The sequence below is a fragment of the Periplaneta americana genome, chromosome 17 (assembly GCF_040183065.1).
Source record: "Periplaneta americana isolate PAMFEO1 chromosome 17, P.americana_PAMFEO1_priV1, whole genome shotgun sequence".
Taxonomy (NCBI): domain Eukaryota; kingdom Metazoa; phylum Arthropoda; class Insecta; order Blattodea; family Blattidae; genus Periplaneta; species Periplaneta americana.
This window is the reverse complement of record NC_091133.1, coordinates 2,953,953-2,981,309: the sequence shown is the minus strand read 5'-3', so window position 1 is coordinate 2,981,309 and position 27,357 is coordinate 2,953,953. Positions and strand designations below refer to the sequence as shown.

General features: G+C 37.2%; 1 protein-coding gene across 6 annotated transcripts; it reads right to left on the bottom strand.

The window, feature by feature from the left end:
* Positions 1–3,336: 3,336 nt before the first annotated feature.
* Positions 3,337–24,912, bottom strand: LOC138693090 (zinc finger protein 239-like). Of its 6 annotated transcripts, none has more exons than XM_069816701.1 (6): positions 24,824–24,912; positions 23,951–24,087; positions 20,822–20,919; positions 16,595–16,735; positions 9,250–9,332; positions 3,337–5,443 (listed from the first exon to the last, which is right to left on the bottom strand). In XM_069816701.1, the coding sequence occupies exons 3-6, from the start codon at positions 20,912–20,914 to the stop codon at positions 4,714–4,716; spliced, it is 1,047 nt and encodes a 348-aa protein (XP_069672802.1). In that variant the 5' UTR covers positions 20,915–20,919; positions 23,951–24,087; positions 24,824–24,912; the 3' UTR covers positions 3,337–4,713. The 6 variants fall into 6 exon arrangements, with proteins under 6 accessions (XP_069672802.1, XP_069672803.1, XP_069672797.1 ...); XM_069816702.1 differs by having other exon boundaries at positions 24,015–24,087; XM_069816696.1 differs by having other exon boundaries at positions 24,588–24,896.
* Between the last annotated feature and the right edge of the window lie 2,445 nt (positions 24,913–27,357).

Genomic DNA, 27,357 nt, shown 5'->3' with positions numbered 1-27,357 from the left:
AGTTGATGAATTGGTATTAGATTATTAGGAAAAAAATTCTGCAAGTGTTGCTGGTGTAGGGCAGATGGCATTGGAAAATAATCAACATCCCGATTTCTTGAGCAATTTGTATTTGAAGGTTTGCTGATAATGCATGACTTCTATTTGTTTGTCTTGTTATGGCAGGTCCCACTTTATTTAACAACTTTCCAAGCTTTTCAGCACTTTATTTAAACCATTCATTATATTTAAACAATGCTCCCTTAAAGGAATAATAATTGTTCCTTCTCGATATAGTTTTAGCTCTTCTCACAACAACTTCTTTACTACTTCAATCGGAATCACTAAACCACATATATTAAAAAAATTACTACAATATTTTGTTTTGATTATCTGAGAAAGATTGCCACTGGTAACTGATAATATAGAACTCACCAGTCTTTAGAGTCTTGTAGGAATATTCCTGTTAAATACTAGTATAATCAACTAGATTAGCATTTTGAGAAACAGGATCATTTATGAACTGGTGAAATGGACCAATATTACTAGTCTGTGAACTGGTAACTACTACTTTACTCTTGTAGTTTCTTGAAACACAGACTTATAAAATGAACTAATATTACTACTGTACAGATTAGTATTACTAGTCCATGAGTTTTGAGAAACGGGCCCCTGGTGTCTGTCTTCTTTTATCTAGAAAAGGCTTACAATACCACATGGCGTTATGGAATCTTGCAACCTCTGCATGATTGGGGACTTCGTGGCAGTCTGTTGTTGTTTAGTCAACAGCTCTTAACCTCACAAGTGATACCAAAGGCACCAATTATGAGGCAACTAGGCTCGGAAATATTTGGGTAGGGTGGCCAGTTCCTTTCGCCTACGTGGCAGTCTACCAACTTCTATTGCGAAGTTGATGGCACCTCACTTGCTAACGCTGTGCAGGGGTCTGTTAAGCAGGCTTGTTTTCTGCATTGCGATCATTGGAATAGCTGCCTGCATAGGAGGATGGGTATCTCCTGTTGTACACTGGCAGTGAATGATATCTGACAGCATAAACAAACTTTCTAGCCATGGTATAAGTCACAAGCAAAGGTATAATAAATTGACAAACTTTGAAATACTTCTGCTAGTGCTCAGTGACACGATTATTGGGACGGGTAAAAACGTTTGGGAAAATGTCGATGTCATACTTGACACTATCAGTGGCTTTCCGCTAACTCTAGTGGTTTTTCAATTTATTTATTTTTTGTTTTTCTTGGGTTATTTTACGACGCTGTATCAACATCTAGGTTATTTAGCGTCTGAATGATATGAAGGTGATAATGCCGGTAAAATAAGTCCGGGGTCCAGCACCGAAAGTTACCCAGCATTTGCTCGTATTGGGTTGAGGGAAAACCCCGGAAAAAACCTCAACCAGATAACTTGCCCCGACCGGGATTCGAACCCGGGCCACCACGTTTCGCGGCCAGACGCGCTGACCGTTACTCCACAGGTTTGGACTGGTTTTTCTATCATTAGGGTGGGATGGAATGTCGAAATTTCATGATGAGAGTATATTTATGTAGAATTGGCAACATTGACTCTTATATAAGGGAGTATTTAAATATTTTTTGTAAAGTTTGTATCCATTTCTGGACATAACATGTGTTTGCAGAAGGTTAGGAAGGACTGTTTTTGATAGGTACAGGTTTGGGCAGATAAAACCGGCCCGTGTTATGACATTGATGGGTACTAATGATTTGAAACAAACTTCAAATGGAATGAAAATAAATAAAATGCATTTACCTTCATAATAAATGTTGGAACTGCCCTCCATCTGCATCTAGACACTTCTGTGCACTTCTGAGGAGTCCGGACAGAAGGAGTTCTGTTCCTTGTTACATTTTTGATGGATCCAGTCGTACGCCATTTTCGCACCAAATCTTGAATGCTGCTTTTCACTGGTACTGAGTGAAGCGGATATTTGTCTCTGAATAATTGTTGTGCTCCCTTAATAGAGCTGGTTTGTACGTACGCCTCCACAATGAATATTTGCTCTGGTATTGAATAAGTCATGCTTATTTAAAGAACAACTCTTTACATGAGTTTAGAACGTCTGACTTTTAAACAGCAACCAGAAGAGGTTATAAGCAACAATGGCGCAACAACAATGACACAAAACACGCGGGAGATACAGTATAGCCAACATAATTACATTTTCAAGAAAAAGAAAAGAAATCAATACCCTACATAATTTATTTTCCAAATCATGTGACATGAGATGGGGCCGGTTTTATCTGCCCAACCCTGTCATTTTGTTAATATTTTTGACATAAAGGTTGCTGTTCAACACCATCGATGTATGGAATTCTCTCTCGTGACGTGCTTGAAGAAAATCAAATCATTCAGAATCCTGTATCATTAAAAATATTAGAGTTACTACATTCCAACATTGATTAAAAATCCAAATTTTTTTCCTGACAGTAGAATGAGTGAAAGCATGTAATCCCTATTAACTTGCAGACTGTAAATGTAAATAGTAATGAAGTTGTACGTGTGAAATTAACTTTTCCTATTGGCAAGGCCGAACAGACAGAGCTTCTAAAATAGGTGTCCATACCATTTCGGAAATACTGAAACATGGTAGGAATAAAGTCGCTGACAACATAACAAATTCAACATATATGATCCCCCAGGATGACTCTTATTTCCAATGAAGATAAATATATGAAGTGGGAAGAAGACAAGCATTTCCCGCACAATTTAGTTATTCGTCATAATAAACAAAAGTAGGATATATTTTAGGTTGGAATTTATGGCATTATTGAATCTTCTTCCTATTTTTCATCTTCTGATGCCACTCCCAACACTGACGTTAATTCTGTTTTTTGTTATTGTTAATATGTACTGCCACGACGGTCTGTGTCGTCTGAACAGTAGGTTCATTTTTTCAACAGAGAATACAGGTCTTAGTCCATACAGGCTTTTTAGGTAACCTCCAGTTGGAATAATTCAATGGATTAAAGATTTCCGTTTAAGGCGCAAACTGAACTTCTTTCGCTGTTCTTGTTCATAATTGAAATATCGTCATAACAATTTTATTGGGAAACTCTTATTTATTTAGAGATAAGCCCTGTGCAGCTGTCCTCACTGTAATTAATCACTTGTGGATACTCTCTCTTTGTAATCGAGATGTACACTAGATCAGTATTGCACATTCATTTATATAGCCAAGATTTTCGAATTGCGAAATCAGGAAAAGGAAGAGGTACCAGATTTGTCATGAATTACAGATCATGTAATGAATTTGGGTAGGCAATTCTAGTATTACAGCATCTCGGCTCTTCATTTAAATTAATACTATCATAGATAAGATAAAGTAAAATATTTTATTATAAAACATTTATCATTTTCATCATATTGTAGTATTTAATTACACATTTTTGTACCATTCGTCATAATATTCAATAATGCTATTTTACTTACATATTGGTATTTCAGAAAGAAGAACATTCTACATTCCTTATACTTCTAGAAATGAAATGTTTTAATTATTACACGCATGTTTAAAGAACTGAATTGCAATGACGTAATCAAATACGCATAAAAACGAGAATGCAAATCAATTGATTGGTCCATCTCGTACTGCATCAGACACAGACGCTTGTGCTCAGTACAACTATTTGTTATTCATGACAGTTACTTCGTTTCGATGCCTTCAATTAGGGTTGCCATGTTTTCGGAATGCCAATAAGGGACAGGTCGAGGCTCGAGACGTGGTGATCGCAAAACAAAACCAGATGCACATAATTTTGAGAAACCACAGGCCACAGAATACCAAAATTAAGAAGTGTATTTACAATTTCTTTGTGTTGTGTAGTTCCTATTTCAATTAAATATTCCTGAAATCTTGAAAACTCCCCATAAAAAAGTCTATATTGAAACCTAGACAAACATTAACATTTCAAACAAGGATTTTAGAAGGATGATGACTTTTTTGTCAAATCCAGAGCATTAGATACACACACACACACACACACACACACACAGTTAATTCCCGATTTACCACGAAAATCGTCTGTAGCTGCATTTAGATTGGCAACAGGCCATGATTGTTTGGCCAAACACCTGCATAGAATTGGAATATATCAGTCCCCTAACTGCCCATTGTGCAACTCAAACCAAGAAATGGATTCGGAACATCTCAAAATCTGTGCTTCAGTGGCTGGTCATCATAATATCTTTGAAAAATATTGGAGTGCAAAAGGTCAAATGACTTTATTGTCAAACACCTGGTATTACAAAACAACAACAACAACAACAACATTTCAAAGAATCTGCAATTTGTTCAAATTTTAAAAATTGAACAATGTTAAATTTAGTGGACTGAGATGTTCGAAAATTTGTTCTGCGTATCCATATACTGTGTGCATTACTTGTCACTCGATATTATTTCATTTTATCTGTATATGAGATCCGTACAGACAAGACGTGTAGTTTTAAAAGAAAATTATTAAAAATGGTCTTTCGTTTACTAGTCCGTAAATGCGGGATTTTAGACGCACCATACAATATGGAACATCTGGCAACCCTAGTTATAATCTGTATGTAGACATGCATTCCGTGTAAGATGCACTGATACCAAGACGAACTGCACACAGAGAGTATCTCAATGGTTTTCGACTGTGTGTGTGTGTGTGTGGCCAATCACCCTTTCCAGGTATCCCAATTTCGGGGAAGACATTCCACCGATGTCTAGGCGGTGTGCTGGCGTGCATGTCTGTTTAATGTCGCCGACTGTGAGAAACACTTGCCACAAGTAACGCATTTGAACGGCTTTTCGCCAGTATGCAGGCGTTTATGCATTTTTAAATTTCCCGACTGCGAGAAACCGTTTCCACAGATGTCGCACTTGAACGGTTTCGCGCCGGTATGCAGTCTTGCGTGGACCTTTAAGTTTGCCGACTGCGTGAAACGTTTTCCACACACATTGCACGTGAACGGCTTCTCACCTGTGTGCACGCGTACATGCCTCGTGAGGCTGCTGGAGTCCAAGAAACACTTGCCACAAATATGGCATTTGAACGGCTTCTCGCCGGTGTGCACACGGGCGTGAGTTCTGAGATTGCACGAATCCGAGAAACACTTCCCACAGTCGTCGCACTTGTATGGCACCTCACCGGTGTGAGTCCGCAAGTGACATTTCAGAGACCAAACAGTCGACAGAACCTTGCCACACACATGGCACTTGTTCGTAGTCTCCGATTCTTCACTGCTCACCGAAGACGAAGAGTTGCTTGTATGGCTGCGACATTGCTTTCCCAAGTTGTTCTCTAATGGGTGCTGCTTGTCATTGTAGCGACATTCAACGGAACCCTCGCCGCCTGGCTTCTCTGAAGACACACAAGATTCTGGACTCTCGCTCCTCACATCGTCTTCATGTTCATCACTGTTGCGGTTCGATGATATTACATTGTCTGCAATGCTATCATGAAAATATTCCATTAGTCTATAGAATAATAATAATAATAATAATAATAATAATAATAATAATAATAATAATAATAATGCTTTATTTATTCTGGCAGAGTTAAGATCTTGAGGGCTTCTCTTCCACTCAATCAGAGAATAAAAGAAATACAGGATGATGACGTAATGTTAACACAAAAAAATTATAGGTGTACTTAAGACAAAATCGAAACAGAAAAATATACATAACCCAGAGGAACATCGAACTTGACTACTTACTCAAACTATATTCGCGACGCTGTTATTTCCGGCGTGATTGCTCCTCTTTGCTTACGTCTTAGAAAGTGAAGGCTCTATAACGTCAAGGTAGGTAGTATCGTTCGCCATTTTTGTTCTTACGTTGCCGAGCTACCATACGAGGAATCTATTTGCCACACAGTTAAACATTATCATGTCGTAGCTCCTGTGATAATAAATCAAACGCACTGTAATTCAGCAAATAATTGAGCGGCAAATAACGTCTTCGTGTGCTGTCTGCGAACGCCAACGAAAGAACCAAAATGGTGGGCGATTATATTAAGTATTTATCGAGCCTTAAGAAATGAATCAGCGAATCACAAGACGTACACGTTTAAATGTAGCAACGCGATTGGCTGCCGGAAATTAGAACGACAGGACCATAGGTGACAATTTTAAGTTACAGGATTAATTACAATTGTGAATTATGATATAGTATATACCCTGGGACATTGTGCGATGTAAAATAAGATGTATCACTTCGGACTTGAAAGTATTTAAGGTTGGGCAGCCCCTAACATGTGCAGGTAATGAATTCCAAGGAGGGATAGTGTCTACTGTAGGAGATGAAGAATACACTGCTGTTCTATGGAGAGTGACGTGGTGCGACCAATAGTCAGAGTGATAGGAAAACTAAGGCCAATCCAAAGTTGAATAAGAACTTAAGTTTGAACACAGACATGAGGCTGTACTCTATACACTATGAAGGACGAATTGAACTGTACCTTAACAGCGAGTAACACCGATATAGACCAGCAGCTCCGATCTTTTGTGATACAATTAGGAAACAACTATCATCATCGTGAACTTCAATTTCTGTTGCACATGTTTGGTACAGAATAAATTTGGAGAACAACAATGATATAAGAAAACCATAATAATTATTGAGACAGTAGCTTGTTATAAGAAGGATTATAAATCTGTTGGTGAAAACTTTTATTGTGTGATTTCATGGTTTTAAATAACGAGGCATGTTTTCACACAAATATACCTGTTTACATTTCTTTGCATGATAAATGGCAATTCTTAAAATATGTTTTATTTTAAGGTTAGCTTCTCTCGCACAAAAAAGTTTTATATTGAACAGTGAATACGACCAGCTGAGCCGGATGATAGGTGCCTGCGTACCTAGCTAATGCTGTTATGCTGTAAAATCAGAAAAATGAAGTATCCGAAAAGCTGTCATAACAGTACGGCCTATCTTACATCACTCTACATGATAAGCTAGACAATACCGTAAATACAAAACTCATAATTGGAGGTCAAACCACTTTGAGTAGAGAGGAAGAGAAAACTGGTTGAAGGGTTATTTATTCATGTGTGCGAAATGGGGTTTTCCGCCGAGAGCACGGAATATTAGGAATGTGGTAGAGCGCAGCGGATGAAGAATAGCAAGTGAAAAGTATTGATAGTGATAACTAGACTTCGTGGAATTGCCACAAGAATCGCAAGGTTTACTGTGCACACGGTATAGACTGTATGAGAAGGGGGCGTGGATCGGATGGAGCATGCCTCCAATGTAAACACTGAGCAGTATACTGCGGTCACAATAAAACCTGTATCCTGCATTCAAGAAATGTATTGAATGATCATTGAAGTAGCAAATGTCTAAACATGTAAATATACAATTATTTTATAGTGAGATATATTAACTCTTAAAATTTAATGTAAGATACTCACATCATCCTTGAATATGTGCATTGCAGTGAAGAATTACGTAGATTTTCAGCGACTGCAAAGTAACCTCCTCCGATGGTCACTTAAACAGTTTTTATTTTGGGAAAATGTACGTTCAACATCACACGATGTAATACGTACATATTTGAAGAACAGAAAGTCACTACTTCAGATGTCTTGTCGTGACCCGATAGTACATCATTTGTAATACGAAGTTGTGAATACGCACAATTTTTAGCAATAATGTTTCTCAACTTACATTTCATTTTTTCTGAAATTAGTGAATTGTTATTTTGGATAACGGTTTGTGATACTTTATCCACTATATTAAGGGCTTCTGAGAGTTGTAGTTTAGACGATTCTAACAGGATGATGCTTTTGGACACGATTTTAAAATTAGAATCAATGAACAGACTATCTTCCAACAGCTGTTCAGAAGGCAATGATTTTACAGCTGCAACAGTGGAACTGTCGGTGCTATCCAATGCATCAATTACCTCCATTATTTTGCCATAATGTTCTGCATAATAATTAACAGCATCGAACCACGTTCCCCAACGGGTCAAGACTGGCTGCGGGGGTAAGGGTATTCCAGGGCCAATTATTTGGAACACGAACACTCTCATTGTAGTATGTTTGATTGAATTCTTGTCTGCACTGAACAAATGTTAAACTTTGACTATTCCAACCTTAGTAATGCAAAAACAAGTGCTTACATAGGTATACATTAGCTGTAGCTGCTCTATCTATTTGGACCAATCACAACTCTTAACATGAACTGCTTATACTACGGGACTGGGTGGTCGCTCACCTCCTCTATACATCGGCAACCTGATTGCATGCTGCGTGTGGCAATTCAACGAAGTCTAGTGATAATGAAGCAGCAAGAAAAGAAAACGATCAGAAGGAGAAATTGTTATGATAAAATTTCCAATGAAGAAATGGAATAGATATTTCATTGGTAGAATAGAGATAGAAGTTGTTAGGGATTTTTATGAAGTTAATTTTCTAAGAAAAAAGGATCAGGGTTTGCATACATACTTCATTTTCCCACAGAGAGGAGATCTTGCACAAGTGATATAGTTCGCAAGATGAAATATAAAACTTTTCAGAGGAAAATACTCATTCATGCAAGCACTCAGACGAATTTTCAACAAGATTGAGTAGCATATCTTGGTTTACAGAGAAAAAAAGTAAAATACAATTATTTTTGTAATTCTATTTATGAGGTGTAATAATGTCTTGACTTTAGTAGTGGTGTTTCTTGCTAAGTAACACGAAGTTATTCTTTATATTCTTTTTTATCAACCATGTCTAATCCTGTACTGAGTTTCGTAATTGTCCTGAAACTTTTGTAGCAGGCTATATACTTTTACGTAAATGTGTAAAACCAACTTTGTTACTTGAGTTGTGAAGATTCACTTTTAAAAACTGATCATCCAGAGCGGAGACTAAAAGCAACTTTGATTGTAAATTAAATGAATGAACAGAACCATCCCAACATGTGGCTGACTCCGTTCAGACTATTGTTGCATTGTTGAAACCGGAGAAAGACAACATTTACACTATCTCCACTATCATATTTTAACGATCTTATGTTTTATTTGGTGTCATTATTAACAAAGAAAATCATGTCAAAATATTTAAATACCGGTACTTTCTTTTAATCATTTAATTTGTGGTACTGATAGTATAGCTCTAGAAGACACTAAGCCTGAATTTTAAAAATAATTATTACCCTCATATATGAAGACGAAAATGTAATCTCTGACAAACTGATGCCTGACACTTGATTTGAAAGAAGCAGTGAGAGCAAGATTGACGTGAAGGTTCGCATACTTAACTCACCTCTCACAGAAGACTTCATCCTGCTCTGCCATTGCTTTCATATTCAGCTGCTCCGCCTCTAAACCCAAGTCACACGATTCTTCCTGAAAAAGAAGAATAAATAAAACAGAGCGGTGATGAACATTACATCAACAACTAGTGCATGGACTTTCTATACCGGAAATCGTGGTAGAAGTTTCAGTACAAGAGTTCTTAGGGTATATTTCTTACATTAGTCTCACTTTTGTTATTACTGATTCAATATGAAAAACTTATCAGATTACCAGGAAACAGTTGGCATTCATACAGTCCTCTCTGTAGATTGAAAACTCAAAAAAGTTTCATATCCATTGTTCAAAAATTAAAACAGAAAATCAATATCCCGAATTTAAAAGAAAACCTACAAATTAAACGAAACCCTTTAACTCTATTATATATAGAATATAATCTAAATTTAACAGAAGAAATACTAAAATCAGAAGTAAACACTGAAATACTAAAACAATTGTCTTTAGAGACAATTAATATTAGGTACCCTCCACAAAACTGGCTTCATTTATACACCGACGGATCCTTGATCTCGAGAGAACAAGGTGCCGGTGCAGGTGTTACGTGCTGTCTCTTCTCACTTTATAGATCTCTTGGGTATGGAACAACAAGTTTTGATGGAGAAATCATTGCAATAAGTAAAAGTCTCAGGAATCGTCTATGCCACATCAATAAATTTAAAAATGCAGTTATATTGTCAGATTCCAAAGTAGCTATTCTATCAATAGTCTCTAAACACACACTTTCATCTCAAACAGCAGAAATAACTAAAATGCTCTCTCAATTAATATCACTCAATAAAAGAATTGTATTCCAATGGATACCATCCCATTGTGGAATCCTGGGAAACGAGAATGCGGATGCTTTAGCAAAGAAGGGCAGCACTGCTACTTACAGACCTGTTACTAAATCTACGTATTACTCTGTGAAAAGATTTATTAAATCTACATACTTAGACTTCAACAAACAAATTTGATAACACAATCTCAAGGGAAAAAATGGAACTCTCTGCATCATAATCCACAGTTAATTCCCGATTTACCACGAAAATTGTCTGTAGCTGCATTTAGATTGGCAACAGGCCATGATTGTTTGGCCAAACACCTGCATAGAATTGGAATATATCAGTCCCCTAACTGCCCATTATGCAACTCAAACCAAGAAATGGATTCGGAACACCTCAAAATCTGTGCTTCAGTGGCTGGCCATGATAATATCTTTGAAAAATATTGGAGTGCAAGAGGTCAAATGACTTTATTGCCAAACGCCTGGCATTAGAAAACAACAACTACTTTTGTTATTACTGCTTAATCATCATCATCATCATCATCCTCATCACCACTCCGAACTCGTACAGCGACATAAGAAGTGAGAATAAAGGGTCTGGATTCCTGCAGAGTCACTGCAATAAACCATTGAAGAGATGAAAGTCGCACACAGAATCACAGCAAATGAGGAATATTCTGAATAGGAAAACCTAAATCTAGAAGCATAAGATATTTTTGTGGTAATAATACTGGTATGAGATCAGTGAGACGTAACACACCTGTCCATCTGAAAACAGTTTACACAATCATGAGCTCGGCGCCTGTTAGTAAAACTTACATCAAGTTATGGAACTTCACTACAACGTTCAATGTGTAGGAGACAGTACGATTTTATGACATTGCTTCAGGCATAAATCAAACAAGAGCAAACTCATATTTCCAGGAAGGGTAGGAGATATACTAGAATCATCACTTGTACACTTCCTGCCTGGGATATGCAAGCATCAGTGGCCTCGCGCAGTTCTATAGTAGATGCTCGCGCATGCTAACGACTGCTATGCTTTCAGATTCCAGACGACTAGTGCATTTGCTTGATGTCCAGTTCAGAAAGAGACTCTTAGAACCAGATGCAAGCTGAACGAGAAATCCATGAACTGTTGTTGTCTTGTTAGCTTAAGATTACGTATGCAGACAGTCCAAGACTAGTTCTCAGGGAATGAGAGGAGTTTTGCACCATACCAGTACCATAGCTGATAAAACCCTGACCCGACTTTTAGAATTGAATGATGTATTTGGATTATTTTCATTTCTTTACTTAAAGTAAAAATAATTTTTGATAAAGACACAAATGAAGTATACAAGTTGTACAGATAATGTCTGATGAGTAGTGCCGGGTTTTAAGTAAAACTTTAGTCTGAGCGTGTTTTGACAAGAAATTAAAGTATGACAGACAGGAAGATCCTTTCATACAAGATATAATGAACATATTAAAGCTATAACCAAACCCTACATCACGTCAAATTATGCAGAACACATTATCAACAATAATCATGACTACAATAATATAGAAACAGATATGGAAATTTTACACATCACACCAAAAAGTTCACAATTAAACATCCTAGAACAGTACGAAATATATAAACATACAATAACATACCCACAACATATACTTAACACACAATTACAATTCAATACCCACACATTATTCGACGTCATGATACGTCATAACACACAAACAGCCAGCTCCCACCATAAGAGCAACACACCCCCACCCTACAACTGACGAATGCACATCGCAGAATTCAAGATCACCAGTAGTTCAGGAGACACTGATGAAGACGTAACATCACGTCGAAACGGGCCGTCTGTCCAAGCTATATACCTTTTTTTAAAATGTTAACACTTTTTAACGTGTGACTAAACAATTTTATCTTTTTAATTAATGTAATCTTCAAAGTAAAGGCCACTCCAGTGTATGTTCTTGATGCATCTTTGGGCGAAGTTTGTTATCCCACAGCAGTACCAGTTTGTGGTTATTGATGCAAAGGATTCAGTGATACCCATTTGAAAGGCTTCCAAGCTTTTGAAATTCCTTCCATGCAGGAAGTGGGCCTGGAGCAAACAGATGGCAATATGAAGGCGCAAGATTGAGCCGTGTATCACGTCTCGACTGTGCTAATAGTCTACATCAGCACGCCATCTTGCAGTCAGCGCCTCTTTTCCGTGCATTTGCTTCCATTCTTCCTATCTTGCGCTGGATAGTTTTCCTCACAGCTGCTCAGAGATCGCCAACTCACTTGGGGAAGTTGTTTCGTGGCGTCAACATCGAAGTTCTAGGAACCTCGTTTTGTGGTTGAATATCAATACTCACTGGGGAAACTTGCTTCGTCGTGGCAACATGGAGTTGTTAGCAGACATCACGTGCTGCTTGAACAGGAAAGTCGTCTTGTGGTTGTATGAATTTAGTAAAGTTCTGTATTAGCGGTGATTTATATTCAGGCAAGATTGTTCCTTTATACTGTATTTGGTTTTTATTATCGTTGTTCAGTTTGGCAATTTAGATTTGGTTTACGATAGTGTTTTGATCATTGAGCAATGTTTGATTAGACGTTTGTAATGCTTAGCGAGTTTACTTCTGGGTATATTAATGAGACTAGTCAATGTTTAAATTGCAACTCGTGGAACATTCCGGAAGGTTTTTTGGGGGCGCCATAATTTGTGGCAGTATACTGAGGTTGTTGTATGGGATTCGCAAGTGAGGCTACATGTTCTCGTGTACTCGAGTTTTGAAGTTAGTTTATGTTGAATTGTGTGGGCTATACATACGAGTATTCCAACATTTGGTGGTTCATTTCCGAACTTTGCGATTGCTAAAAGTCATTGCTATCGTGTTACGTCTACCAAGTTTAGTAATGTTAAATTGGTCTTCTTGCCTAATTTATTTCTGTGACAGTGTTCCTCTTTCCCTATCTCTTTGCACTAATTATTATGACTGTGCTGGTATGTTGTGCAGATGTGTTTGATTTGTTGATTATCATATTCTAATTCATTATGTACGATTTATTGTGATCTAACAGCTGGGTTTATATTCAATTTGCGTTTAATTCTGTATTAAAGTAATTCTGTATTGACATTCCGAATATTGCCTTCTGCAATAGGGATTAATGTGCAGTTAAGTTGGAAGTTGAATGGAATATTTTCTGTGACATTTATGTAGGGATACAGTTTAATTGATTGAAATATTTGTATGAGGATGATACTCAATTTTTATTGTGTCACATAGTACAGATAGCACGCGGGATAGAATTCAATTATTTGTGATACTCAAATTTTCCACACATACCTTTATTGGCTAATATGCACATGATGAGTGATATGTGAACAGTCATGAGGATTGATTGATTTATTTATTTATTCTGGTGTAGTTAAGCCCATCAGGCCTTCTCTTTCACACCACCAGGAATACAAATACAACAATAGAAATAAACAGAGAAAAAAATACACTATTTACAAAATAAAGCTACACAAAAAATAAAGAGAGAGAGAAAAAAAAACACTATAAACAAAGTAAAGCCACACAAAATATACACAGGTTGCAGTCACACAAACTTTAAATGAGTGATTAAGTATCATAATTAATTGTATCCTAACTAATTAAGTAACATAAACAAGAAACTTACAATTTTAATCTAGATTAAAAAAGAAAAAGAAAAAGAAAAAAAAACACAAATCAATACTTCTAGCAATACCTAAAAACGTTAACTAAGACAAAATTTTCCAATTTAATTTTGAATTGTGATAAAGTCCGGCAGTCCCTGACGTCATTAGGTAACGAATTCCAGAGGCGAGGTATTTCTACAGTATAGGAAGATGAGTATAAAGACGTTCTATGATGAGGGATAGAAAGAAGTGCTTGATGTCGGTTTCGAAGACTTGTAAGAAATTGAAAGCGCGATAACAGATAATTCGGAGTAGAAGTATGCATGATTCTAAACAGAAGAGACAGTTCTTCGTTCCTTCAGACGCACCCATGAAAGCAACTGGAGGGAAGGTGTTATATGGTCAAATTTACGAGTATTGCAGATGAATCGTATGCACACATTATGAACACGTTGTAGTCTCTCAGCTAAGATTACATTAGTTAGCAAGGAATCACAATAATAAAAATGGGGCATTACAAGCGTCTGAATAAGATTCTTTTTTAGAGTAAGTGGTAGAAATTCTTTCATATGGAACAAGGAGTGAGGTTGAGAAAATATTTTTCTGCAAATGTTTGTTACTTGAGTGCTCCAATTTAGATCGCTATCCATAAAAATGCCAAGATTTTTAACTGTTTCACTGTATTTAACAATAATCCCATTCAATATTATATGTGGTATAGTACTACTATCAAGAGTGCTTCGTAGACGATTATGTCCCATTACGATTGCTTGCGATTTCTCTGGATTTAACCTTAATCCAAATTTGTGTGCCCACAGTGAAATCGAATTCAAGTCTTCGTTTATTTTGTTTATTGCGTCATTAGTCTCGTCAGGGTAGAAATGCAAATAAATTTGCAAGTCTTCAGCATACATGTGGTATCTGCAGTGTTTTATCATATTAGTCACGTCATTAATATAGATCATGAAGAGTAAAGGTCCGAGAACTGATCCTTGTTGAATTCCAGATTTCACGACACACCATTTTGAAGAATAATCGCATGCAATGACACATTGTTGACGTTCGCGAAGGTAGGATTCAAACCAAGTAACAGAACTTTCAGAAAGATTCAGAAGTCGTAATTTACATAATAGAAGGTCAGTGTCAACTGTATCAAATGCCTTACTGAAGTCAAGTAATGTCAGTAATGTTAATTTACGTTCATCCGTGGCTATACGTATATCCTCATTCACTTTTAGTAGTGCTGTAGTCGTACTATGTCCATTTCTGAACCCGGATTGGTATTCGTCCAGTAAGGCATGTTCGGTTAGATAGTCCGTTAGTTGTTTGTGAACAATACGTTCCAGAGCTTTTGATAGGGCAGGTAGGATACTAATTGGACGGAAATCATTTGCACATAATGGGGTTTTAATTTTGGGGATCGGACGGATAAAGGCTTTCTTCCAGAGGTTCGGGTAGGTAGAAGTTATGGGTGAGGCATTGAATATATGTGTTAATGTCGGCAGTATTATGTCCAATATTTTCTTCAATAATATTATACTAATATTATCCACACCTTCAGCTTTAGAAGTAATACGTTTTATTGCCGCTCATACTTCAGTTTCTGTGACATAAGTGAAGTAAAATATTTCTCTATTCGGAATTGGAGTTATTTGTAATTCGTTAACTGTCTGCTGTTTGTCGACCGTATCCAAGATTATTGACTGCACCGTTGCAAAATGGTCATTTAGTTCGTCAAGAGAAACTGGCACTCTGTCTACCTGAGTCCTGGGATTTCCTAAACCAATTGTCCGTAAGTTTCTCCACAGTTTGGAAGGCTCAGCCCCCAACTTCAAGATGTTATGAAAATGTATCTGTTTTGCGTTTCTAATGGCTTGACTAGTTCTGTTACGTAAGAGTTTATAATAATTATAAGAGATTATAAGAGATTTCTGTCTTGTCATGTTTAAAAAAGAAATATATTGAATTTTTATTGCAATTTACTTTTCAATTAACATGTTTTAAAATATATCTGAAACTACTACAATAACCATAAGAGTGGCTTAAAACATCCATTCCTTTAACGAAGGAAAAAAAAAAAAGCTATTTTGCTATTACAACATCCAGTTGTGGTAACAAAAAACTAATTTGTACATTTATAGCATTAACAGATAGAACATTAACTTCAAGCACTGTTTTATTTCTAACATGGTTGCGAAGTGTTATACATCCTATTTGTCTTAATTGATGGAACAGATTCGCTAACATTTGTTGATACAGTTGAACATACCCTGAACATTTTTCAGCCTGCAAATTACAAGAGTGCGCTGCATTATTTGTCATACAACAGGATCATATCAGCCTTTTCAAGATCTGTTTTTAGCATTGACTCGAAGCCTTAAAGCTATCCAAGTAGGTTACTGTGTAAGGTAAACAGGATGTGAAGATGCCACATCCCATCATAGAATGAACATCGTTCTTTGTTGTGTGCAACAATATTTTCATTAATATCTCTTCAATTGTTTGCACAATGTACGTTAAAAGAGGTCACTGTCAATCTTATTTTATCTGCAATATAAACGTTGTTCCATTAAAAAGAAATGTGATGAAAACACATTTACGTACAATTCTCACAAACTCTGTCTATGCTAAACTGTTTCCTTTATTTGCGTGGACACAGCACATAAATTGCAATCACATTCAGGCGCTCAGGCTGCACTTCGTATTAAGATTCATATCTCAGTTTAAATTTAGGCTATTCTGGAAGAAAGAAATGAGTCATGCAGAAATTTGTATTGTCCCCGCTATAATCCAAAGTCATTACAGATGTATAGAGAAGGTGTTTGTGGCGAAGAGAATCCAAGCTAAATAATGAAAGCAGAACTGTACATCCCATCAGATCCACTCACCTCAGCTTCACACTTCACCATAGCAAAGTTATTTGGCAATATAATTTCCTCAAATTTTATCTCTGCTGTGAGATCGTAGTTGTCGTCATCCACGTATTCCTGCTTTATCCTAGTCATGTTCAGATCCAATAAATTCCCTCCCTGCAACATAGAGAAAGCATGATTAATATATTACAGCGTATTAGACACTGAACAGAAGTGTTACAGGTTGCACTCTAAGTCTGCTTTAGTCATACTAGAAATTATGGAAACAAATTAAAAAAATAACGAAGAGCAGATTTTGGGAGCAGCAAAATTAGAAATACATAAACATGTTGAAGTCAAAGGTATTTGAAAGGAAATCTACCCATAAAATGAATATCTTGGGAATCCCTCATAACATGAATCACCATACCAGCACACATAAACAATAATGCTTTAAACAATGCATGACTTAACAAATGAAAAAAAGCCAAAACAGAAAAACCTATACACAAAATACTCATTGTTAATCCCAACTGACTTAAAGTAGATAAGGCAATAATTTTCTTTAAGTCATATTCAAAATTAGCTCCCAAACCAGCCATAAATATTGTCAAACTAGAAATAAGTAAAATTAAAACATTTAACCAATCACTAAAACAACTCTAAAAGGAATTAATAAAAAAAACTCCTTCTGAGAGCGAATAAAATATTTCTAAAATATATAATGGAGACGAATTCATACCATGCCACATGAATAGTTACCTATACAACCACTGAGATATTGAACAAGCTTCAAGTTCACTGTAATTTGTGTCACATTCAGTCAAAATGCAGAGCATTCCACGCTCAAAATCTGCACAGACGTCTCTGATCCCTGGCTCAACTCCTTCAATATGATTTCCAGGAGGAAATGTAGGCAAATTAGATGTTATTAAACACAATGAAGAGATATTCAGTAGCGTCATACCACGCAGTCTTGGAGAGCAATCCAGAGCCTTCCATACTTGTAACGCAGATGAAATAACCACGGAACTTATTAGAACCACAAAATTTTCACAATTCAATCCTGCAGGACAAAATTCCAGCACATCTGGCGATGCTGATATAACCTCTGCAGTTGCGAGCGTCGTTAAATAAAACATAACATTTCACAATTCAAGAAAAATCATGGACAGTAAAAGTAAACACACTCTTATCCATGCTGTCCATTGTTACACAAAATATACGTGAACTTGCTGTGTCGACAGTTAATGACATTTAAAAAGTGCGTGTCAGCGGCCTTATCTATAATTCTTTAAAAACAAAATCACAAACAATACTATAACCTAAATCCGAATAGGAAATGAAAACGCTGTCACACTAAAACGCACTACATAAATGCATTAGTAACAAGGTGATTCGTTAAAAATCATAAAAATGAAAAATTAATAGACTGTGAGTATATAAAGTAACTATGAAATACTAAAAAAATTCCATCCAAAACACATTCTCTGGAGACTTCAAAACAATAAAATTGAATAAATTATTTGGATATAGAAGGTCCGAAATGTCAAGTTTAAGTAAAACAACTATGAAACGACAAAAGTAACTTCCAGATGTAAAGGGTCCAGAGAGTAAGCAACAGTGCATCTTTAAAAATTAAATCTTCCTGTAAAGTCCTGTATTGAATAAAAATCTCGGAACTGGATTTGCACAATAGCAACCATTTCCAAGAGCATCACGCACACTGAGCAGAATTGCATATTGACGATGGACATGGTCATATTTCCTACAATGCAATAAAATATGTTCGACCGTAACTGGTATATGGCATAATATATCACACTCCGGTTCAGGCTCGCCACGTAGGAGATGGCCATGTTTCAGACGACAGTGGCCAATCCTCAACCGGGTAAGCAAAACTTCTTCATGTCAAGATGATCTTGTGGACGAATCCCAACCTCGAACGCTATCCTCAATACTTTGCAATTTATTTCTCCTTCTCACTGCCGCCATACTTTATATTTCAAGTAAGTTTGAATGTCTTGCCATATCTCACGCCAATACACCTGAGAGCCATTCTTAGTACCATTCCTTGCTCCAGCATCTGCTGCCTCTTTACCAGAGATTCCAACATAACCCGGAATCCACACCACTCCAATCTCACAATCAGAGTTTATGAGTGTGTGGAAAAGGTCTTGGGTTCTTGTCACAAGCATATCATCTAGGTTAAAAAACTGCAGGGACCGAATGGCGCTTAAAGGGTCGGAGCAGATAAGGAATCTGTCACGAGGTTCTCTAATTAAAAACAAAAAAGCTTTGTTTGAGATGGGCAGGGCATGTAGCACGTATGGGCGAATTTAGAAATGCATATAGAGTGTTAGTTGGGAGACCGGAGGAAAAAAGACCTTTGGGGAGGTCGAGACGTAGATGGGAGGATAATATTAAAATGGATTTGAGGGAGGTGGGATATGATGATAGAGAATGGATTAATCTTGCACAGGATAGGGACCGATGGCGGGCTTATGTGAGGGCGGCAGTGAACTTTCGGGTTCCTTAAAAGCCATCTGTGAGTAAGTAAAGCTTTGTAAAAATTATTCAGTTGGGCACTAAAAACATAGTATATTGGCTCAGTTTATGTTTATGTATCTGTCCATTTGCAGCGAAGGAACAGCCAAGGCAATCATTTGCATGGAATCTATTAGTGAAGACTAAAGAATAATTTGAAAACAGTGATAAAAGTTCACTAAAACTAAGTCTATAAACAAAAGCTGGTATAAAATTCTTAACACAACGGCTGAGAATTACATCAAACATGGGACGTTGCATAACCCACGTGGAGTGGTGGTATATTCCAGTGTGCGAATTTATGGTAGACGGATATCAAGCTCAGAGACTACTTCACGAAACCTCACACCTGCTGGATGAAGTCTCCATGGATTCTCACTGCATCGGCAGTAAAGAGGTGAATGCTGAAGAGAGTCGTAGGAATTGTGCTCAGGCTGGGAGCGGAGCTTAGCAGCATATGAGCACAACAAGACATTACGTCGCCGATACAGTGATGGTTCCCCTGCTTCGCAATACAGGCTCTCTATCCAACTCGTTCGGAAGGCCCCTGTAGCAAGTCGTATCCCATGGTGATGGGTAGTGTATAAAAGACGTAACTTCGATTTATTTGCTCAGCCATAAATAAAACAGCCATAATCAGATTTCATCAGATAAGAGCATGATAAAGACGTCAAAGGACTATGCGGTCTGCACCCCGGCGAACCCCTGACAAAAGCCGTAAAATATTTAAGGACTTTTCACAACACCTTGTCAAAGTCACATATAATGCACCTCCCAGGTTAATTTATAATCAAAGTATTGAATCTCTGCAAGGGAAAGAGATACATTTTGTCCTGCAGAATGACTGGCAAATGAATAACTCTGCTGAATTAATCACATTTGAGAAATGTACTGCTATAGAGTCCACACTTTCATGCCCATTATGACTGAAAAGGACTGCGAAAATCCAAGCCACTCCGCCTTTTTAATAACTCAGTTAGGAGGAAGTGTTTCCGTAGGATGTAAAGCAGACATCCGTGTAACCCAGATTTATGCCTTGTGTTGGACAAGCCCATGGTTCACGTGACACAGGGACTTTGTCTAGAAGCTCCAGTTCCCCTGTGGCATCTCAACAAATCTCCATCATAATCTCACCTCATCAAGACTTTAGCATAGACTAGCCTCCTACAGTGCACCCTGAACAATGGCTCTGTCCGTAAATTGGTCTGAACAACTGGCTTCATGTGGGTAAATGACGAACAGTCAAATACCCACCATTAGTGAGAAAAAAAGTTAGCCTTGTTCGTTCATTTGATTTATCTTAATGCATAGAAAGTAAGAGAGAGAGAGACTGTGTGTGTGGGCGCGCGCTACGGGATAAAAACATGAGTGACGGACAGCGGCTATGTTCATAACAAGTTTGAACAAACACGACAGGCTTTCTTCTGTAGAGCGAACATGAGCGAATATCGAACTTTGCCATCGACAAACTTGAACCGAATACTAGTGGAGACCATCTGCAGAGTGAGCCAGATAAAATAATGGTTCATAACAGAAAGTGTTTGGTTTGAAGCCACAGTTTAAACAAGCATGTGGCATGACATGATGGCAAGCACAACGAACTACATTATTCTGCTAGTAGTCTATACTGAATCTGCTAATTATATAGGGGATGTCACAATGCACAATGTTAAGAATGTCAGTGATAGAATATGGCAGTAATTATTTATAATGTACCTCAGACAAAGGCTTCTTCTCTTCCAAATCAGTACTGTCACCTGTTTGTACAGCCAACGGGTCGGCCTCAGGTTCCGTCTTGATCTCATCCATTACAACTGAAAGAAACAATTAAGACATTGACGAATATCTGCAGAATGTAAGCTGCTGATAAAGGCATATTCAGACTGGTTGCACCTTAAACTAGAATGATGTTCTGAACATCTTTAATATCAGTTTGTATGTCATTATGATTTCCAATATGCATATATCCCACTCCTGTATTGAACCTTTAGGAGGTGTCTGTTTGCGTGCATGTGCGTGTGTGTGTGCGCGGACACTTTCATATGCGTCATTGAAAGTTACTCTTTCTAAGGATACGCAATTAATTATTCTTGTAATCAATGAGAATTCAAGTATGATTTCATCACAACGATGCTTTAACTGTAATATATTTCTATACATTATCTTCTTTCTTCCTCACGTCAGATTTTACTTTCAAAATTAATTTTCAGGTAACAATGGTCATGAACATTAAATTTATTTTCCGTCCATAAGTTAATATTATACAGAGTGTAACGAAAAAAATGGACAAAACTTCGGTTATGGATTCCTCATATGCAGGGTTATCATAATTTGGAAAGCTAAAATACGGACCATTAGTAACTTATTTAATAACAGTTCCTGTGTAGCATATGGGTTGTTGTTGTTATTATTATTAATATTAATATAGTACAGACAGGACAAACCTTCAAAATACGGCCTGCTGAATACGGACATTTGGTAACCGTACTCGTACGTATATAAGACAAAATGTTATATCAACATGGGTCCGGAAATGCTTGATTTCAGAGAATGGCGTGCAAGTATGATCTCTGTGCACTCCAGTACGTTTTATTATTGAAATTATTATGAAGTATTCTGTTTACATTTTTTAAAATAAACTGTTTAAAATGTCCATCTCCTGCCTGACACTGTCTCATTAAAATCCGAACATGTTCCCAAATTCTTTGTAGAGTTTTTATTGTCTGACAGCTGTAAAATTCGCTGACGAAGATTTCCTTCATTACCCACAGCATTCGAATACTTCAACGACTATAAGTGCCCACACAGAAAGAAGTGAGATCTGGTGAGTGTGAAAGCCAAGCGTGTTCGGATTTCGATGTTATATGCTGTGGGATTTTGAACAGTTCATCTAAGGAAATGTATACACAACGCATCACAATAATTCCAGCAAACAAACGCACTGCAGTGTACAATTTAAGAGTGTGATCCTAAAACGTGTTCACTCCATTTTTATGAAAGTCCGGAGTGGACCAGTCTACACTCTGAGCTAGTTTTCAAGTGGCATGCACAATAACATAAACTTTTAGACAAGAAAAGCGTTGTTTTGGAAGAAAACAAGCTTGAAATATAATGCTAGAGGTCTCAAACATAATAATATATTATTACCATTTAATACCAGAAAAATTCGTACCGGCACCGGGAATCGAACCCAGGACCTCTCAGCTCTGCGTGCTGAGCGCTCTTTCCAACTGAGCTATGCAGGGACACGATCCACGGCGCCGGCCGTTATGTTTTTACGGCCTTACTACCTGCATTCGAGATGATACACGTCATATATATGCAGGAGCGTATATATATATATATATATATGACTTTGTGGCCATATTCAAGAACAATTTGTAACAACTGTTAACAGTTAGTACATCAATATTCATTAAGTATGAGGTCTCGCCCACCTCATTGAATATTACACGTCTACTATGAAGTAGCCAATGTGTATTATTACCATTTAATATGGCGCCGTGGATCGTGTTCCGGCATAGCTCAGTTGGAAAGAGCGCTCAGCGCGCAGAGCTGAGAGGTCCTGGGTTCGATTCCCGGTACGAGTTTTTCTCGTAATAAATGGTAATAACACACATTGGCTACTTCATAGTAGACGTGTAATATTCAATGAGGTGGGCGAAACCTGATACTTAATGAATATTGATGTATAATCATATATCATTGGCCAAATGGACTGAGTGAGTTTTGGGGTCACACTCTTCAATTGCAAACCAAGCATTCATTTCCATTTTGCCTAGTTAGTATTAACGATTTTAAGGTAGGCCTATATAATCTTGGGCAGACTTCACTGTGCGGTATAGTTGATGGGGTGCTGAAGTTAGTGTGTTGTGAGTATATTTTATTATATTTTATTATTGGGTTATTTTACGACGCTGTTTCAACATCTAGGTTATTTAGCGTCTGAATGAAATGAAGGTGATAACGCCGGTGAAATGAGTCCGGGGTCCAGCACCGAAAGTTACCTAGCATTTGCTCGTATTGGGTTGAGGGAAAACCCCGGAAAAAACCTCAACCAGGTAACTTGCCCCGACCGGGATTCGAACCCGGGCCACCTGGTTTCGCGGCCAGACGCGCTGACCGTTACTCCACAGGTGTGGACTTGTGAGTATACCATAATTGGTACATACTGGTGCTAATGTCTGATTCTGGAGATTGTGTTCTACCTTCCACCACCGTGCATTTCCATAGATATTGAGTTAGGTTAGGTAAGGTGAGAGGGATAGCTAATAGATGAGAGTCCGAGGACGGGTTTAATAAGTGGCTAGTGAAGTGACATGGGGCAACAGGAGACCGAGGCATGTCATCAATTATTATTACTGTTGAGTAGTGCAATATCATGAATTAACAAAGAATCATGTCATTTTGTACAAACGTCAGAGATTACCATTAGTTCGGTTTATGGGGAGGGAGGTAATTATTAGATTTGTTTGCACAGCAGTTTCTGCTCGTAAATTCCAAGTGCGCATGTCCGTGACAGTTGCAAACTGTCGAAAACTGCTGTGTAGTGTGTCCAAATAAACCTGGTGTTTCATCTGGTACACCTGTATTAAATTTCACACGGGTCTTGCTAAAGATGCTGTTGCATTGTTTTCCAGATTAGAGTGTTGTGTACTATACCGAATTGTTACCAGGAAGGTATTTGAAACGGGTTGGTGAGTTACTAGCTTTGGCAGTGATCACATCGTCTCTAAAGTGGTGAATTACAATTTTGAGGTTATTTTCAATTAGGTATATAAGTAAGTAAGCCTCTACATTTTTTCTCTCATGTGTGATGCAGGAACATATTGAAGTTTCACATACCTTTGAACGCTCGGTACTCGGTACGTTTTCACCAGAAATAGTAACCTATAATTCAAGTACGCACCTCTGAACTTATTCTGCTTCCTCTCGTCTTTCTTCAGAAGTTTAAAAAGGCAAACGCAACGAGCTTATTCTACCTGTTAGAAAAGGAAATGCAATAAAGTAATTCAATTGGCAAGAAACAATATAGTGAAAAATTACAAGTAGGCCTACCAGAACTTTTCTATAGCACTTTTCTACGGTCTACGGTGCGGAAATTTGTGACACGTTAGGTTAGCTTAGTAGGCTTTTCCTAGGCCTTGCATATACGAATCTGTGACAGGTTAGATTAAGTAGTATGGCCTTTTGATATGCCATGTATATATGAATCTGTCACATATTAGGTTAGGTTAGTTTAGGCTTTTGGTATGCCTTGTATATAGGCCTTCCGAATAAAATGAAATATGCATGTGGCATTCATTTTGACAGTGTGTTAAATCATCACTTTTAGGTTATCTATACTCATAAATTATTTCCAATTACCGTGAAACCAGCGCTGAGGTAGTTTCGGTGACTTTGGAAATAAAAATCGTTGAATTTATGAGGGATTTTTGTGGAGATGCTGGGCATAACATAAGCCTAATTAACCGAACCTAACCTGTCATAGATTTGTATCTGCAAGGTGTATAAGTGGAGTACGAAGGAAACCACCTCAGCACTAGTTTAGCTCCAATTTTTACCCATTTTTCTAATCAACTGTTGTCCTATATGAATTGTTTACATTCCCATATCTTCCCTTTGAAAATTATACTACTTTTCAACGTTTTTCGTAAAAAAAATTTAGTGTCGCGTGGTATAGAAAACCCAAAATATATATCAGAGTAGAATGACTACCATGACCAACATAAAACTGTAATATAATAGAGATATTATACTAGACGTCGAATACAATTCTCGAACATTGTCACTTCACTCCGATGTCGTCACAGACGCGGTATGAGCTGAATGAATAGCAAGCAAGCCAGACGATCAAGATCGCCGTGTCACTTCACATTTGTTTGTTTATTTTATTTCTTCTGTTATTATTTTAACGACGCTGTATCAGCTACCAGGTGATTTAACGTCGATGGGATTGATGATAGCGAGATAGTATTTGGCGAGATGAGACCGAGGATTCACCACAAATTACCAGAATTCGCCTTAAGATTGGGGAAAACCTCGGAAAAACCCAACCAGGTAATCAACCCAAGCGGGGATCGAACTCTCGCCCGAGAGCAACTTCGGATCGGCATTCAAGAGCCTGCCATTGAACTACGCCAGTCTCTCACATTTATGTTAAATGTGGGGATTTGGTTGCTATCCACGGCTATGTTTGTATTTTGACAACTTTCACCGGGCCGAACTTTAGCAACACAACATTTCAGTGTCGTTTGTATATACTTCATATATTTTATTATTATTATTATTATTATTATTATTATTATTATTATTATATTTGTACCGTGACAACGCTTTTTATTTCTTTTAGCACTCTGATTATTATATTATTTATGTCTTTGTTATATTAAGAATTTTAAATAAGGGCGCAAATAGCCATAGTAGCTGACGCGCCCTTCTTAAACCCTACTACTACTACTACTACTACTATATTTTTGTAACGCAGACTAACTTTTGCGCTTCCCAAGATCCTAAAATTAGAAAACTGTTAGCCTACTGATAGTGGGCTGTGGGAATGATTTGTCACATTTGGTTTCAACCGTTGCTTACGAGATTACACAAGCTGGCGCATAGCGCTTGAAAAACGAGTCTGAAGTGGTTCCCTCGTAATGCCAATTCCGCCGCTCGGGGCGCTGTTCTGCACTAAATATTCATAGCAGAACACTTAAATGACATTGACATTTGGGACATTTAAAGGACTCACCATTGCTTATTAAATGCTTCGTACAATAATTTATGGACAATAGACGTAATTTCCAAACTTCTACTCCTCAATTATATTACAATAAAAGGCTGTCATTCTTGATATTAAAACATATTACATATAAACTGAGGGACTGTCTGCTCTGTACTTCAGTTCATACACCAAACATTTCCGGAAATAAATTAACTTGACATCTTACATATACGCACTATAGCCTACCCTTTTCACTTAATATTATTAATATTGTTATTAAATAAGATATTGCAACTAATTAAGGTACTGAAATTTCCTTGATTTCATAATTAAGCATTTGCAAGAAGGCCTAACTTTTCCCTCTCTTTTTAAAAAAATTCGAACGTCACAATAACTGAGAAGTATAATTATTGCGCGATTTTTTCTTGCAGTGGTGAAAACATTTCTATAGGCCTACTGATTAATCTATTGAGCATAGTAATAGTAAACGCTGTAGTATTTTAGTGCGTGTAAATATATTTTGAATTAGCATTTATTAAATTAGGAAGTTAGCCTGTAATTTGTGTGATTGAAATGGTTTACTGCTGTGTGCCATTGTGCAAATCGAACCAGAATAAAGAATGTGATATTTCGTTTCATTGTTTTCCACACGATGAAGCAAGCTTTTTGACTGAACAAATTCAGGCTTTCGGAAAACAAAAGTGTAAATTTAATGAAAACACACTGAAAATCTGCATATTGCTATCTAACAGGTCATCTACCGGCTATAGATTACTAAGAAACTTGGGTATTTTACACTTACCCCATCAAAAGACATTAAAAACTTATATTGGTCACTCAAAAGGAGAAAAAGGTGTCACCTCTTTGATAAAGGCTCGGCTAATTGCAGAGGAAAAGTCCTTGGAGCATGAAAATGAAAAAGTTGGATCTCTCATTATTGACGAAATGAGTATTAAACCGAAATTGATGTATGACAGAAATTTGGATATGTTGATAGGAATGACAGACACTGAGAAAAATGCTATTGGGATTGAAAATAAGCTGGCCAATAAATTGCTGCGCATTATGTTCAAGGGTCTGTCTACAAAGTACAGAATGCCAGCGTCATTTTATTTTACACACAATTTAACCGGAGATGAGTTGGCAAAATTGACTATGGAAGCCCTAAAAGTAGTGGAAGATATTGGATTTAAAGTAATTAGAATTGTGACGGATAACTGCCAATTTTCGAATATAACTTAGCTGAACAAACTTCAAATAACATTGTAATATGCTTGGCATATTTATAATATTCGTACTCAATCAGCAATGCACAATTAATCGAACTATTTTCACAATACACAATGCTTTGTAATGGTGCTATTTATCATTTCTTAGGGCAGCGAGGCGAACCTAGCGGCAGAAATTGTCATGACTCACAGAGACCTACTCTCGATCGTGCTATGCACCAGCTTGTGTAATCTCGTAAGCAACGGTTTCACCTGTGAATAACATCCACAATTGAAAAGTCATAAAATAAAACACTAATGCTACT

What these genes read in the sequence shown, in the direction of transcription:
- LOC138693090 (XM_069816701.1), bottom strand. Translation starts at nt 20,914, where the DNA reads ATGGATGAGATCAAGACGGAACCTGAGGCCGACCCGTTGGCTGTACAA. An exon ending in AGAAGAAGCCTTTGTCTGAG is followed by an intron (nt 16,736 to 20,821) that starts GTACATTATAAA and finishes TCTATGTTGCAG; the next exon opens with GGAGGGAATTTATTGGATCT. An exon ending in GATGAAGTCTTCTGTGAGAG is followed by an intron (nt 5,444 to 9,249) that starts GTGAGTTAAGTA and finishes TTTTCATGATAG; the next exon opens with CATTGCAGACAATGTAATAT.